At 28.0% G+C, this 15,789-nt stretch overlaps 4 protein-coding genes across 8 annotated transcripts in view; 2 read left to right on the top strand and 2 right to left on the bottom strand.

Moving 5' to 3' along the window:
- The first annotated feature begins 1,038 nt into the window (after window positions 1-1,038).
- On the top strand, window positions 1,039-4,548 carry LOC100651292 (serine hydroxymethyltransferase). The gene is made up of 7 exons (XM_048410238.1): window positions 1,039-1,220; window positions 1,815-1,997; window positions 2,710-2,903; window positions 2,990-3,201; window positions 3,281-3,605; window positions 3,688-4,187; window positions 4,276-4,548. The coding sequence occupies exons 2-7, from the start codon at window positions 1,833-1,835 to the stop codon at window positions 4,440-4,442; spliced, it is 1,563 nt and encodes a 520-aa protein (XP_048266195.1). The 5' UTR covers window positions 1,039-1,220; window positions 1,815-1,832; the 3' UTR covers window positions 4,443-4,548.
- A 652-nt stretch (window positions 4,549-5,200) lies between these two features.
- On the bottom strand, window positions 5,201-9,732 carry LOC100652048 (Golgi to ER traffic protein 4 homolog). Its single transcript, XM_003398758.3, has 7 exons — window positions 9,595-9,732; window positions 8,499-8,661; window positions 8,335-8,413; window positions 7,735-7,969; window positions 7,509-7,647; window positions 7,280-7,420; window positions 5,201-7,189 (listed from the first exon to the last, which is right to left on the bottom strand). Exons 2-7 carry the CDS (start codon window positions 8,609-8,611, stop codon window positions 6,940-6,942), a joined length of 957 nt encoding a protein of 318 aa, XP_003398806.2. The 5' UTR covers window positions 8,612-8,661; window positions 9,595-9,732; the 3' UTR covers window positions 5,201-6,939.
- Window positions 9,671-15,787, top strand: LOC100651412. Of its 2 annotated transcripts, XM_012313454.3 has the most exons (8): window positions 9,672-9,808; window positions 9,890-10,023; window positions 10,331-10,573; window positions 10,729-11,113; window positions 11,211-11,598; window positions 11,756-11,878; window positions 12,103-12,235; window positions 12,322-15,787. In XM_012313454.3, exons 3-8 carry the CDS (start codon window positions 10,332-10,334, stop codon window positions 12,368-12,370), a joined length of 1,320 nt encoding a protein of 439 aa, XP_012168844.2. In that variant the 5' UTR covers window positions 9,672-9,808; window positions 9,890-10,023; window position 10,331; the 3' UTR covers window positions 12,371-15,787. The 2 variants fall into 2 exon arrangements, with proteins under 2 accessions (XP_012168843.2, XP_012168844.2); XM_012313453.3 differs by lacking the exon at window positions 9,890-10,023 and having other exon boundaries at window positions 9,671-9,808.
- Window positions 11,126-15,789, bottom strand: part of LOC100646428 (protein-L-histidine N-pros-methyltransferase) — a 41,295-nt gene continuing 36,631 nt past the window's right edge. The window contains exons 6-7 of one of the 4 annotated variants that reach the window (XR_002308178.2): window positions 14,841-15,032; window positions 11,899-12,175 (exon numbers count right to left, since the gene is read on the bottom strand). Coding sequence is in view for 3 of the 4 variants with exons in the window: in XM_048410239.1 (XP_048266196.1) it covers window positions 14,983-15,032 (50 nt within the window). In the remaining variant the exon portion in view is untranslated. Of the gene's footprint in view, window positions 11,347-11,898; window positions 12,176-14,804; window positions 15,033-15,789 lie in introns of those variants that run through there. The other 3 variants (XM_048410240.1, XM_003398796.4, XM_048410239.1) reach the window with 3 other exon arrangements.

Here is a 15,789-nt window from a genome sequence, read left to right as displayed (position 1 = left end):
AAATATTGGATATAAACATTGTATATAATTAAACCGTTTTCCTTTTTAAAAGTGGTATTAAATTTAGCGGATAGGTTAATAGTAACATTAACGTATAATGCAGATATTTTCTATCATTTCATGATTCAATATTATCGATATCTTCTTCAAATACCCTTTAATTCTTTTGACATACAAATTTAAAATAAACTTAAAAAATTTCTGACTAATATTATGGATAAATATTTCTGGATTACTTTTTATTATTATTACTTTTACTTTTAATTATATTAATAGTAAAAAAATGACAAAAGAGGAAACATTTTCTTTGTCTTTAAATGACATTTGTCAATCAATAGCACGTTGTGTTACTTTAGTGGACTGAGGACAAATATTATCAAATCATATTAAATAAAAATACGACTTTTACTTAGCAGATGATGATTTATATATAACGCAATTTAATTTTTCTTCGATTACCGGAAATTTCCAGGGATGCTAAATATTAAAATGCCAATAATAAATAACAAAAAGAAGCAAAATAAAAAATGCTGTGTGCGAGTATAAAATTGTTATGATAATCTGTTTATCACGACAAGAAATTAACTTGTAAACATTTTTTTGGAATGAACATATAATTAACGAGTAATTATTACAAAGTACATATATACAAGTGTATTATAATCTCTTTAAATAAATTGTTAAATTTTCAAATGTTTGCCTTTTTAATTGTGCAATCATTTTCATGTTTATAATGCTCATCCAATTACGAAGTGGTAATTACGTAAATGTTTGTATCTTAGAAATTTCGTCATAATTGTAACAACATTAATTTCCCGATGTAGTATTATTGTTTGCTAAGTTATCATTAAAGATGAGAAGGAACAATCTATCTGACAAAAATATTTAAAGTTTTTGTAATATGATAAGAAAAGAACGTTTAAACGGTTCTGATAAAAATGTCGAGTGCATTGGTCGCTAAAAAATGTGATATATACGCTATAGACTTGCGTGTATTCGAGGAAAGTAAGTATGTCGATAGTGAATTACATACTTTCAAAGTAGTATTACTTATAGTAAAACTGTAAAATCTGTTATCGTTATTTCTTATCAGGAAAACATTTAAAGCATGTACTAAGTTGCATTGCAATTCAGTGAAATATTTCGAACTGAATAATTATAAAGTGAAGTTAAATGATCGAAGAATTTTAATTAAACTGGTACAACAAGGAAGTGTCTAGGTCTGTTATATCCTTTATAAAGAAAGGCCAACAACAAGAAACTTTTTTAATCGCTTATAACAGTTATTAAAATATTTCAATTTGATAATTACAATCAATTTCAGTTGTTCTAAAAAAATGTTTAAAATATTTTATTGAATTACAAAAAAAATTCGCTTTCTATTATATTAAATTTATACTACATCTCGTATTACTACGTATTCGATTTCTTTATAAATTAGTAATAAATAGGAATCTTATTTTTTGAAACATATATCTTCATGTAATAATATAACACTTTTTATTTGAAAGTTGTGTATTTTATTGAGGAACAATTTTACATTGCTATATAAATTAACAATTTCAAATATTTTTTTTATCATTACATATCATTTAAATCACTTCTCATAGTTGAACAAAACAATTATACTTAAAAATTACGCGCGTGTACATTACATATATCAACGGTTGAGCCGTTGAAGTTCTTTTCCTTTACAATTTTTAGGTTAAAGAATACAACGCTAAATGCGTCAGTTACAATAAATATGTGAATTATTTAAGAAATTTCTAATCACCTTGTACATTTCATGAACTTTTGTATATATATGATTTAAGAAACTATTTGTTATAACAATGAATTGGGCAAATTTAAATCGGTACGGTTTTCGATTGGCTGACAATCTGTTAATCAGCCGTACGCAGCATATAAAAGATCGTGTTCTTCAAGGACTATCAGAAGTCTTCCAAGATTCAAATCCTAACGTGCATTTTTCAACCACGTGTCGTACACTTAAACTCGTGAGTGATTGTAAAAGTTATTTCTCATTATAATTAATCTTTGTTTGCACAATCAGTAGTAATAATGCTACTTTTTTGTATAAATAATATTTTATGCAGTTTTTTTTATAATTATCTTATATATTTAAATTTTTTTTAATAATTATTTATAATTATCGCTGTATATTATATTCAATTTATTATTTTATTATTTGCATAATAATTAAATAAGCTGTACAAAAATGTTTATATATTTATATATTATATTATATATTTGATTATTAATGTATAATTTCTGTGGACAATTTTTTTATTTGCTAAAATGCTTCTAAGAATCTACTATATTTATTTAAATTTAAAAAATATTAATCAAAGTATTCATAAGTAATAGAAATAATTGAATATAAATAAGTAATTAATAGGAAATAGTAGGAAATCGGAGAGTCTTGTATGTAAAACATATATGCCTCTTGATAAAGAAAATCTCATTGTGTCATGCTATACACAAGGTTATCAGTAAAAACACTTTGAACTTTATCAAGATAATAAAAAGACTAATAACTAAACACTATTTTGCAATATCCCCTGCAGACTTAAGAAATAAACAAGTATATATTCAGGAAATAGAATAGCATTACTCCAATAAATTGTTTCTATTATACGAAGTAAATGATAATTATATTGATAATGTATAAAATAGACACTAAAAAGCTTTGAATTTTTAATTATATAGCACATGCCTGAAATAATTTATAAGAATGTCTGGGAAACAGATCCAGAACTTTTTGAATTAATGAAAAAGGAAAGAAAGAGGCAAGAGTCTGGTCTTGAAATGATTGCTAGTGAAAATTTTACATCTCTCAGTGTTTTGCAATGTTTAAGTTCTTGTCTTCACAATAAATATAGTGAAGGCCTTCCTGGTCAGAGGTATGTTTCTTATAACTTACAATTATCATTATCTTTTAAGGTATTTACATATTTATCAATCGTTAAAACTGTCCTTATATATTTAGATATTATGGAGGAAATGAATACATTGATGAAATTGAATTGTTGGCACAAAAACGTGCTTTGGAAGCATTTGATTTAAATCCTGAAGAATGGGGTTGTAATGTGCAACCATATTCAGGAAGCCCAGCTAATTTTGCTGTCTACACAGGTTTAATTGAGCCTCATGGTCGTATAATGGGTTTAGATCTTCCTGATGGAGGACATCTTACACATGGTACCACATAAAATTTTCATATTAAACATTATAAGCTATGCTATTATAGATGTTAAAGTCTTTTGTTCCAATTTTCTAGGTTTTTTTTCTGCAACTAAAAAGGTTTCTGCAACATCAATATTTTTTGAATCAATGCCATACAAAGTTAGTCTTGATACTGGTTTGATTGACTATGATAAGTTAGCTCAGCAAGCAAGTTTATTTAAGCCTAAAATTATAATAGCAGGTGTTTCCTGTTATAGTAGATGCTTAAACTACAAGCGATTCAGGGAAATAGCAGATGAGAATAATGCTTATCTATTTAGTGACATGGCTCATGTATCAGGATTAGTCGCAGCTAAATTAATTCCTAGTCCATTCGAATATAGTGATGTTGTATCTACTACAACTCATAAGACTTTAAGGTAATTGCTAGCAAATATTGCTTATTGGTAAATAGCTTCTCATTTCCTTATAAAAGAACATTTCTTTGTTTATCATTACTAGAGGACCTCGTGCTGGTGTTATATTTTTTCGTAAAGGAGTCAGAAAAATTGGAAAAGATGGTCAACAAATTATGTACGATTTGGAAGATAAAATTAATCAGGCTGTATTCCCAGGACTACAAGGTGGACCTCACAATCATGCAATTGCAGGCATAGCTACAACAATGAAACAAGTTAAATCACCAGAATTTCTTCAGTATCAGAAACAAATTATAGCTAATGCTAAGAGACTATGTTCAAGACTTCAGGAGCATGACTATAAAATCAGTACAGGTGGAACTGATGTTCATATGTTTCTTGTAGATTTACGAAATAAAGGCATTACAGGAGCTAAAGCAGAAAAGATTTTGGAGAGTATCTCCATAGCTTGCAATAAAAACACAGTGCCTGGTGATAAAAGTGCATTGAATTGCAGTGGTATCAGACTTGGTACACCTGCATTAACCACTCGTGGTTTAGTTGAAAAAGATATTGATAAAGTTGTTGATTTTATACACAGAGGTACATATGTTTTAAAATAATATCTTAGAATAGAATTGAAAATATTAAAAGTATACAAAAAATATTCTTTGATTCTAATTTCTTTTAGGGCTATTACTTGCTAAGGAAGTGTCTAACATTTCTGGTCCTAAACTTATTGACTATAAAAGGGTATTAAATACCGATGTCAACATAAAGGCAAAGGTTACAGCTTTAAGAGAAGAAGTTGAAACATTTTCTAGGCAATTTCCTATTCCCGGTTTTGAAGAATATTGATGGTATAATCTTGTTATGACATTATAAATATTTACTTACATGACTTTTTGTATTGCATTCATTTTTTATTAATTTTGTAAAAAAGAATAAAATATGTTTAAAGGAATTATGTTTTGTAATTATTCATAAGAAACATAAATATATACATGTATGAATTCTGTGTGAAATATGTATTTATATACATATATAATGTTTTTACAGATATAAATTATTTTAAAAATGCTTATTATGGGTACATTAAGAAATTAAATATAAGATAATTTTTAATTATACATTTAAAAGGTATTACATTATGTGAATTACAATATTGCATTACTTATACATACAGTATAATAAATTCCATACTGTTCATTAAATTTTAAGAACTTTGTACATTTATTATTGCAACTAAATATAAACGTATTTTGTATACGTGAGTTAAATTTTCATTTGAAAAATGAAGTTTAGTTGCATAAATTACTATTAAGAGAAATTTGAATATTACATTTATATAAACACGAATATTAAAAGTTTTTCTCCTATATTGTTACATAAAAAAATTTAATATTTATACTTTATTTTTATGATATTTGTTTATAAGATTCTAAATGTTGCTGTATTAATCATCAACATTTAAATATCTCCATTGCTATTATTCGTTGCTTACCAATTCTAAACAAAAATATTAATAAAAATCAATCCTTAATTTTTTTAACTATATTATGATATTGATTATTTTCATGTTTCTTTATTTAGAGCTGTGTATTTTTATTTAACAATCAAGATTTATTCACGAATTGATAATTGATATTTATTTAGAATTATCACATAAATTATCCTGCATTACTATCAATCAGTATCATTTTTTTCGATTACAATATTATAACTAATTTATAATATCATATATTCAGTTATTGCTCAATAGAAATGAATGTAGTTAGGAATAGTTAATTGGAATTAACTTTTTATATTGTTTGTTTCGTTTCAGATTAGTTTTTCTAATTGAGATACCTTGTGACATTGCATTTCTTTTTACATTCAGTATAGTTATATTTAAAAAATGGACCTGAAATAAGACGTTTTAAGTTGCAATTGTAAATAAAATAAGATTTTTATTTGTATGTTATTTTTGTTTACTATTATGTATAATATCTATATACGCAGTATTCCAATGTTTTGTATTTCAATTTATTTATTGTTTCGTGATAAATCTTTTAAGGATAATGTGTTCATATATATAATATTTGTATATGGTATAAATTTTAATAATTTCCTAAATAATGTATGTAAAATTATATCAATGTTCGCGCGCATATTAATATGAAAAACAAATACATATCACGTCTGTCAATGTACTATACGAAAAATCTACTTTATCAACAAATTTTAATTTATTTTGTTTAAAATGGAACCATGTGTGTTTGTAATAAATTTAAATATTGCATATTTGCAAAATGTTTGCTATGTTCAAAAATTATGGAAACATAAGCTATTACACCCATAATACATATATACTACAAGAATACACATATGTTCGTATATGTATATACTTATTATAAATCTATATCCTTCATCATATTTTTTTCCTGTACTTTTGGATTCAATACACAGCAATTGTACATTATTCTTATTAGTACTGAAAAGTGCTTTGTTATAGAATCATGGCCACGTTATTTTCATAATTAAATATATATTCTTTTCTCGCTAAAATTTGTAAACAATATAAATCATATTAGTACAGAGTTTGATAAATAAATATTTTACTTCCCGCTATGACAGTTACATACATAAGATTAATTTCACTCATTTAGTATTTCAGCAACAAATAGCATTAAGCACTCCTTCTCTGTAGCTATAAGTGTATAATGTAACGTTTATTTGTCACACGATTAAGTTTATATAAAATAAATCTTCATTTCAGCAGTTACACTCAAATACGTTTTTCTTCTTGAACATACATCATCGTATATAGATAATTATTAGTACAAGGATTTTGTTCAAAGTTCAAGTTTGTTTTTAAGCTTCATCGTGATATTTAAATGGATAAATTATTCCATATGTATAATTTGAAAGTTTCCATTAAGTTCCAACATATCAAATAATAGCTCAAATATAGTATCAAAAGAGACCTTCCATGGTGATATAAAGAAAGACATGTATAAAGAGTCATTATTTTTAACAAATATCTTCTTTCTATGTAGTTTTACTTTCTGATGAATGAATTTTTGAAAACTGTTCCTAACTTATAACTTTGAAAAATTCCTCTAGAAATGCATCCCACATATTTTTATTTTAAATAAGTTTATCTGTACAAATCATTTAAGAAAATTAATTTTAATACAATGTTTGAATATCTACTACATCAACGCAATGTGTGTATTAAAAATATATGGGACATTATTATATGTATGTATGTATATATATATATATATATATATATATTATGTATATATATATGCATATATACAAAGTTCATTATTTACTTTCATCACATTGCACAGTGACGTGTAACTTTTAATCAGTCAAGCTCTTGTGCTGTTTGTGAAGTTGAAGCTGTGTTTCTTTGTTCATCATCTGAACCTTCATCTTCAAGACCATTAAAAAATGATTGTAAAAGTGTACCAAATAATCCTTGATTGCGGGGACGTGGGGATGGAACGTTAAAAAATAATTGCCCTATTTTATCTAAGTACTGTCGATAACATGGATCTCTGTTTAAAGATATTCGATATTGTTCACAAAGTACTGTGAACACAGCGAGTTTACCACTGAAAAATATGAAATGCAGAATATAATATTGCTACAAATTTCCTACAACTTTCTAATAATTAAACAAATGAGTTAAAATTTGTACTCACCTGTCAACTGTTTTTAATAAAAAAAATAAAAAATTCAGTAAAGGAAGAAGATATGGTGGACCACTGTTTATTTTTGGATGCTGTGATGTATAAGAATTGAAAACTTCTTGTGCAGTAGTTTTATTTTGTAAACAAAGGTATCTAAAAATAAGTTAACAGGATTTTCTAAATTGTTTTAAAGTACTTTAAATACTATTTAGATGCTTAAATTAACGAGGTGCGTACTTACTGCAAAACTGCCTGAGCTATAAAAAGATCTATTTCATTTTTGTAACCACGTTGCTCATGGAGCTCGACAAGCATCGCAGCACATCCAGAACCATCTCTACTATATATAAAATGTTGCCTTGCCATTATATAATTTTTTTCTACAAAAATGTATAATAAATTTCTTTAATAATATTATTATTATATGAATGTATATTTAAAGACGTTTATTATCTTAATCAATTTACCTCTCCAAAATACTTGTGCTATTTTCTGATGCAAATCTGGATGACCCGTTTTATATTCTGTACCTTTTATACTCCATCGAAGTGCAGATTGTACAAATACATCTCTTTCAGGTGATAAAGGACTCATTATACTGAACAAGTTTGTAATTTTTTCGAAATAATCTTGAGAAGGTTCTATTCCTGATTGTGTTAAAACATTTACAAATAAGATTCCTAAGTCAGCTCCACTTGCATGCTATAAGTAATAAAATATAATAATATAACAATATTTTTTTATACATCTGTATAATATGCATAAATAATTGCAAATATGTTATATACAACTCAATGTTATACAGTATTATCAATTGATATAGAACATTATGTCTTAAAATATTCTAGAATATTCCACAACATTTTGATTTTTATTTATAAGAGTACATTTTAATATAACAGACATTAATGATAACTGATAATAGAACTTAATTATAGATTGTTCGAGAAAGGAATCTGTAAATAACACTTAAGAATGTGTATTACGACATCATTTTGAAAATAGTTTTTTTCGCGACATATTTGTAAAATCAATGAAAAATAGAGAAAGTAGAATAGATTACGTACTTGCTCGTGTTGTAATAAAAGAGTAGAACCATTGTATAGTAATTCCAAAAGTTCCGAATACTTTTTCTGCCCAAGATATCTGGAAGAAGAGGTTAAGCAATCATATCGACGATTCTATAAAAACGATTCTTTGACGATGTTGATTAATTACGTTGTTGGCCCACCTGAAGTATAAAGTTCTATACATTTGATGAGCTTCATAATAATTTTCCGAATTTATGGATGCTTCTAATTTTGCTAAAACTCGCTGAATAGCGTGATTATACCGCGAGGCCATGTTTATGCTCTTTGGAATATTTTTTTCTGCTTTTGTGATTGGTATTACTGCTGTGTGTGTAAGTAATTTAAATTTGAATTTTTTTTAAAGATGAACTTCAATATGTTAACTTATAAAAGGACGTTATTATGCAATGTTACAAATAATATATATGTAATACATTATAGTAGATATTAATATGAAATATCACAAATTAATATAAATTGATCGCTAATACAATTAGCTTTAGAAATTAAATTGTGCATAAATGTATGTTTGTACTTATTTATCTATATATGTTTTATAAAAATATATATATATAATTATAATGTTGAGAATGTAAACTTTATTTTTAGTTAATTATACATATAATTTATACTCCCCATTAATAATTAAACGAGTAATTATAATAGAGTAGCATGTGTAGTTATAATTTTGCAATGCTTTTATAAATAGAAAATAATTTTCTATAAACAACACAAAATATTCAGTGCGCAATTATGTTACTTGTTATTACATTTCTAAGTCGAGAATGAGTAGTGTAAGCACTACTAAATTTATAGGAGCAATATTAAAATACTGCTTTATATATAAAATTATTTCAAAATATAACTTATATTATTCAATTTTATATGTACTACATTTTACTATCCAATTACTTATACTTTTAACATATGAAATGTAAAATGATTGTTTTACTTCGAAAACAATAATTAGGGATACATATTAATGAAATACAATATACATATGTATAATCAAATATAGAGATTAAATTTCATGAAATATATTAGAGAGAAGATGAAACTCATTTCGTTGTAATCAAAATATAAAGAAGATAATATAAGTCATGATATAGATGAAAGTCATAATATATAGTTTTTAGTTAAATCGATAGGAAAAATTGGAAGGCTGTCTCGGAGGTGATAGCAATTGCAAAAAGTAATATTGATAAATGCGCAAAGTGGCGTCGCGTAAGCGCTGAAATGCCGTAGGTGCATACATACGTGGATACAGTAAAAATCGTGAAGGCAATGCGCCTCTGGTGGCCAGCCGCGCAAACAATCCTTGCGGAAATAATTATCACGATTTATGTTATTTGTAAATGTGAAGAGAATCATTAATGAGGGTATGCCAAGTAGCGGCGATTAGGGTGATAAGCGGGTCCTGTAGTGTTCCCGGTTACACTTCGAGTGAGTGAAAGTCGTGCTCGGTAACGGGGTGAGTGTCCAAAACGTTCATTCCCCCCGCTTTTAAAGGGGGGCGGTGGCTCGCATCAGTGTTTTTTTATCGTTTCTTTAGACGTCTTCATCCCGAAAATAACAATGGCCGGAGGATTCGAATATGCATGGATTTTTAAAATGCCAAGCTTGCTACCCTGGCAACCTACACACATTTTCCTGACCCTTTTTTATTACATGTGTCAATTAGCATCGGTACGGCTACTGTACATCTTAATATTTTCAACAATAGCTTTCTACGAATTAATTTATCCAATGTGTACTATTCTGTAAATTAATTTTTATGAGATCTAACTCATCAGAAATTAACGAAATTTTCTATGTATTATAAGAAAGAGAAATGTTACCGCCTACGAAAATTGTAACTGATATTACACATAACTTTAGCAATTCAGTTTAGTCTACTCAATCTTATACTTATGACGTGTTTTTTAATTTTTTAATTGTAGAAATGATATGAAATCTTTTTCTGTATTTTGAAAAGATGATTTTATTTGCATAGGATGGACTTAGCAGAAACTATGAAAAACATTGTTGCCAAAGGTATGCAAACCGAAATGGGACCACCAGGTGGAGGATCTGGTTACCCTGGTACACCAAGTAGCGCTGGTTATGTTACTGAAAAGATGTATATGTTATTACAAGCCTATCTTCAAAACAAAGGTTGGAATCCAAGCATCGAACTGCTGCAATGTTTTTCTGAATTCAAGGATGCATCTATGATACCAAGTGCTGCCTATTTGCAGTAAGATTGCTTGATCTTTTGTCTTTATGTATTAATATATTATACTGTATGTTTATATATAAATGTAAATTGTCTGTATAGTTTCTTTTATAAAACATAACTTTTTATGTAAAATTTACAATCCTTTTATTACATTTTCTGCAATGTATAAATAGGATGATGGCATCAAGAATAGCTTTGGACTCTCAGGGAAGGCTAGTGCTTAGAGAAAATGGAAAAATAATATTGCCCTATGAACATTTTGCAAATGCTGTGATGTTAAAGCATATGAATGGTCCACATGGTTTACATTTGGGCTTAGAAGGGACAGTTAGAGCTGTTATGGAATCATACACTATCGGACGGGAATGTTTTGGTATGGAAAAAGAATTTATAATAGAGGTGGTACAAAACTGTCCAAATCCTGCTTGCCGTTATTACAAAAATCAACTCGAGTTAACTCAAAAAATGGGACATATGGCACCAACTTATATTCAAGAAAATGAAACAACAGCTTCTCTCTTACGTAGTAGTTTCCCTCATAACACAGATTTTCAAGCAGTAAGCATAAGAGCCATTTTTATTGATAATTTATTTATAAAAAAAGAATTAACTTTTACATATTAAATCAACTACATTTGATGTATTTATATTATAGACATTAAGCAGTGCTAATCCAAATACTCACATGGGAGGAGGATCAACAGCAGATTTGGCAGAAATGAGAGGTGCTGGGAACCAAATAAATCTTCAACGTCCTCCAAGCCGTCCATCATTAAATATTCCACATAGACCTGTGTCACAAGAAAAAAAAGTAGCCACTGGGAAACAGCATTATGAATCCTTAATACCTAATATTCCAATGTCTGATCATAAATTAACAGACTTCTTAAGAACGAATTTAGATAATTTGGACAATCTCAGTGGGCTTGGTTTGGGAAATTTACAAGGAATAGGAAATGCAAATAAGGATTTGTTAGCCTTACATAATGGAGCTTGGCCATTAGAAAATGAGAAAGGATCTCGGGCATCTTCAAATTCAGAAGGTTAGTAGATCATATATATGTATGTATTTAATCTATGAAATTGAAACTATGTTTATATTTATGTTTTTATTTATTAATTTATATCTTAAATTTTTGTCTTACTTATGTTTATTAATTTATGTCTTTAAAAAATGATTATTTTTTTATAATTTTACAGGAGGACAAGAAAAAATAGTAAGGGCTTTTGCAGAAGTTATGAAGAACATGGCAAGGATGAAAGCTTGTGTACGTCCTGCGATGTGCAAGCCATATGGAAAACAATCAGAAGCTTTGCAAAAAAGTAATAAAATACATAGCATCTATCATGATTTATCTTTTAATATAATATTTCCATTAGGTTTACAAATAGATTCTTCTTATAAATTATTTATATTTTACATAATATCGATGCGTGATGTTATTAGATATTAAATACTGTGTTTCTTTGACTACTTTTTAGATCATGCCAATCTTTCTCCATTGATGAAAATGAAATGTATATGTTTTGTGTTGGTTTTGTTACAGCGCTGGTGGATACAATACAGCTTGTACAGTCGCTAAGGAGTTTCCTGCCACCTCCACATATTCCTGTCTCAAGCTGGAAAAATGAAGATAAACATCGATTAGATCATACGGGTACTCCCTATCTCCCATCATTGTAAGTATCTCTTATGGTCTATATTTTAAGTATACCCTCGTTACATGACTAGAGATATCAAATAAAGAGTTATAATTTTTATGCAGAAAGACTGGAGGTTTAGAAGAGTTATGCGAACAACGCAAGCTAGACTAAACAAATGTCTTCGCTTTTTAAGCGGCAGACAAGGTTTTGTCTTTGCGCTCTATGATGTTCTAGTCATGTGGTGTTTATGGGTTAGATGGGTGTTTTGTATTTAAACAACCCGAAGGATTGCTCAAATGTTGTTGGCGTTTAGGACTTCAAAATACTAAGAGACAAAACGAGTCATGCGTGGACTGTGATAAACGTGGGTAGCGAAGAAAAAAATTTATATATAGTCAATCGAATCTCCACACCGTTATTTCAAATTTGAACTAGCTTTATTTCGCGTTGCTATAAGTTTTTTTCGAATTTTTATAATCTGCCTATGGGGCTTACTTGGAAACTATGGGGTAAGATAATTTTAAATTATCTGCCTCATCATGAATAATTTACATATTATGAATATATTATAAAATGGCATTTATATTTTATTGTTGTTCATTGATTTAATAGCTCACCACTTGTGTTCCAATGATTACCTGATCAACATTGTATTATAAAGATTCTTTGTTATATAAGTAAATCTTCTGTACGTATTGGAAGTTTGGACAAAGTGTAAAGACTAAATTCAGTCTTGCATGTAAGTGTGAAAGGTTTGCTAATTAGATATTGTTATAAGTATTCTAAATACGAGAGTATAAATAAGCAATTGCAATTCTTGTTGTCGCTTGACCTCGCATTATTTAATTTTTGAATATTTATTATATAATTATTGAACTATTGTTTCGAATTAAATAATTAAAATCACGACAAAATTATCTAGTTAAAATAAATATTCAATTTCTATATACTATATATATACATTTTTTAAAAATTATACTTGTATAAATTATTGTTTATTTATAAAAATAGATCACAAACATATATTGTTGTTATGTCTAGTATTATTATCTGACAAGTTAATGTTAAAACTTGCAATAATTTATAAGCTCCATGGGCAGTAACATGCGGTGTGCACGTATAAAAAAATAAATCATTGGTCAATTCATAGATATTTTTCGAGAAATAAATTATTTCGTTACTATATACGATTAAAAAAAAAAAAAAAAAGAAAAGAAAGAAAAGTTACATTATTAGAAAATTTTCGAAGCGTGATTTGCACTGATGCTCAAAAATTTCTCTCTGTGCACTATTACTTACAAACGGTATTACCTCTGGCAACCGCGAAATGCGTGATAAACCGAGAGGAGAGAAAAGAGAAAATATTATGCGTTATCTTAATCGAAATTCTTCGATGAAATGCATTTTATTTTGGTTGTAGAAGTAAAATCGTTTTAAACTCAATTGTTATACGCATATCTGCGATGGTAAAATGTTTCCTTCTCGCTCGATAATATCAAAATATAAACTATATGTTTCCGAATATAAACAATAAATTTGTGTAATGAATGCTTGGAATGTGGATGAATGTCTGAATCTTGTTTGTACACAGGTTCGATGGATGTAAAGTTTCGGCTATCAAATAGCAAAATTTTATATGAACGTATCTGAATGCGTGAACGCGTGATTCTGTTTAGATATCTTTCTATAAACGTGTCTGTTATAAAACGCATGTATATTTATTTATAACATCTGCAGCGAATATGTCGATCAATTGTTAGCAGGGCTCAGATTTCTGTGATCCACTATTTACATCTGTGTGTTAACTTCCTTTTCAAATTCAAACATTTTTGTATTTCTAGTATGTAGGATGATAGGATCAAAATATTTTGATCACCTTCTTCTGTTTAAATTCGTTTACATTCGTTAATATCGTCCTAACGATAATTTTTTTTGCTGTTGATATATATATTAATTAATGAAACATAGTAAAATTTCAATTTATTTAGGAATTATTTAATTCAATATTAGAAGTGTGAACTAAACATTTTTATTTTAATTTTGTATAATGTTACATAATCATTCATAAAAATTCATTTATATCATCTATATTATCTATGTACCAATTATTATGTTAGAATATCTCAGTTGGATAAAATTATTAATAGAATTGAGAAAATAAAATATACATATGTATAGATAATAAAGAAAATGTGAAGGAGTGTTAACATTTCTAGGAAAAAAAGGTAGAAAGTATGAAAGATATTTCAAAATTAATTACATTGTTTAAAATATGTTTTTTAGCAATTTGTTGCATATACAGGCTGCAGGATTGTGGATGCTACTATACATAAAAGCTGTGCAAAAATAAGCATTTTATTTTCATAGTTTTCAAGCAGTATCCTGAAGAAATGTTATTGATAGTTTAGCATATCTCATCATGTGTATCTAGTGTGGGTGTATATACATAACAGCATAAAAGTAATGTGAAAGATAAAACATTAAACCATTTACCTTTATTTTATTTGATATTCTCTTCTCTATATCCTAAATTAATTTTGTTACCTTGTCTTTGTAGTTTACTATTGGAATGAATATTGTGGAGAAATAATATAAGCCAGAAAACTGTAATCTATTAATAAAATTTAATAATAGAACTTACAATCGACATAGATTTCAAATCAACGTTGTCTGTGAAATTGTTGAAATTACTAGGAACAAATCGATTTTACGGTTTCTGGTGTTCTGATTTATGCTCGAGATTAGTGGACAAAACAGGTACAGGTTGTGTTTTCAGTTACGGATCATCCACATTTGGCACACAGAATGTTATACACTGAGCAACACATGCAATCTGAAATATCACCGAAATTTAAGTCCTGTATATCCCTTGTTTTTTGTTAATCGACATGAATCTTAAAAGTAAAATTGCTGCAATATTATCTAAGTAATTTTTGACGATTTACCTGTTACACGCCAAAGTGTATTTGCAACAACAACTAAATGGAACTATTTCTTCTAGTAGCTATTACGAGACTAACGCGAAACGTATCATCGTTTGTCTTGTTGTCGAAGTGTCGACACGACTAAGCATATCCATGACTAAGTCGCTACTTGTATGCCAAATAAAAAAAAAAAAAAAAAACCAAAAAAAAGAGAAAAAAGCGAAAAAAAATGAGAAGAAAAAAGTAAGAGGGAGCACGGAAACAAAGTCTGATGATAAAAGGTACAAAAAACCGAGTCTCGAGACAAATTAAACGTTTTAGGTGTATGCGAGATAGAGTCGCAAGCCGTATGAACTGTTGTTCAGAATCCAGTTTCCAAGTTTTATCGCTCTCGCGTCATATTTATTATCAATAGGAACCGTGTACAAGTTTTCTGCACCTTCTGACTTTGACAGTAAGAGATCGTTGTAAGATGCGCACCGTCGTTGTTCATTTATCAAGTCGCATAAATGGACAATCGATTAATGAATGATGAATTATAATACACCAATGCTACCGCTGTATTTGCACATTAAGCTCGTTGTCGCTTGCCAGTATTGCTCTTCTGTATTCTTGCATAATTCTAACCGATGAACAGCAATCATTAAAGTTTTTACAAGTGTGACT

The sequence above is a fragment of the Bombus terrestris genome, chromosome 11 (genome assembly GCF_910591885.1).
Source record: "Bombus terrestris chromosome 11, iyBomTerr1.2, whole genome shotgun sequence".
Classification (NCBI taxonomy): Eukaryota; Metazoa; Arthropoda; class Insecta; order Hymenoptera; family Apidae; genus Bombus; species Bombus terrestris.
This window is presented reverse-complemented; position numbering and strand designations above follow the sequence as displayed.

Bases quoted from the DNA above. Each gene is read 5' to 3' on its own strand.
- LOC100651292 (XM_048410238.1), top strand. From the start codon at position 1,833: ATGAATTGGGCAAATTTAAATCGGTACGGTTTTCGATTGGCTGACAAT. The intron at 3,202-3,280 runs GTACCACATAAA...CCAATTTTCTAG, and splicing joins TGGAGGACATCTTACACATG to GTTTTTTTTCTGCAACTAAA. The intron at 3,606-3,687 runs GTAATTGCTAGC...TATCATTACTAG, and splicing joins ACAACTCATAAGACTTTAAG to AGGACCTCGTGCTGGTGTTA.
- LOC100652048 (XM_003398758.3), bottom strand. From the start codon at position 8,611: ATGGCCTCGCGGTATAATCACGCTATTCAGCGAGTTTTAGCAAAATTA. The intron at 7,648-7,734 runs GTAAATTGATTA...ACATTTTTGTAG, and splicing joins AGCACAAGTATTTTGGAGAG to AAAAAAATTATATAATGGCA. The intron at 7,421-7,508 runs GTAAGTACGCAC...ACTTATTTTTAG, and splicing joins ATAGCTCAGGCAGTTTTGCA to ATACCTTTGTTTACAAAATA.
- LOC100651412 (XM_012313453.3), top strand. From the start codon at position 10,332: ATGGACTTAGCAGAAACTATGAAAAACATTGTTGCCAAAGGTATGCAA. The intron at 10,574-10,728 runs GTAAGATTGCTT...ATGTATAAATAG, and splicing joins CCAAGTGCTGCCTATTTGCA to GATGATGGCATCAAGAATAG. The intron at 11,599-11,755 runs GTTAGTAGATCA...ATAATTTTACAG, and splicing joins GGCATCTTCAAATTCAGAAG to GAGGACAAGAAAAAATAGTA.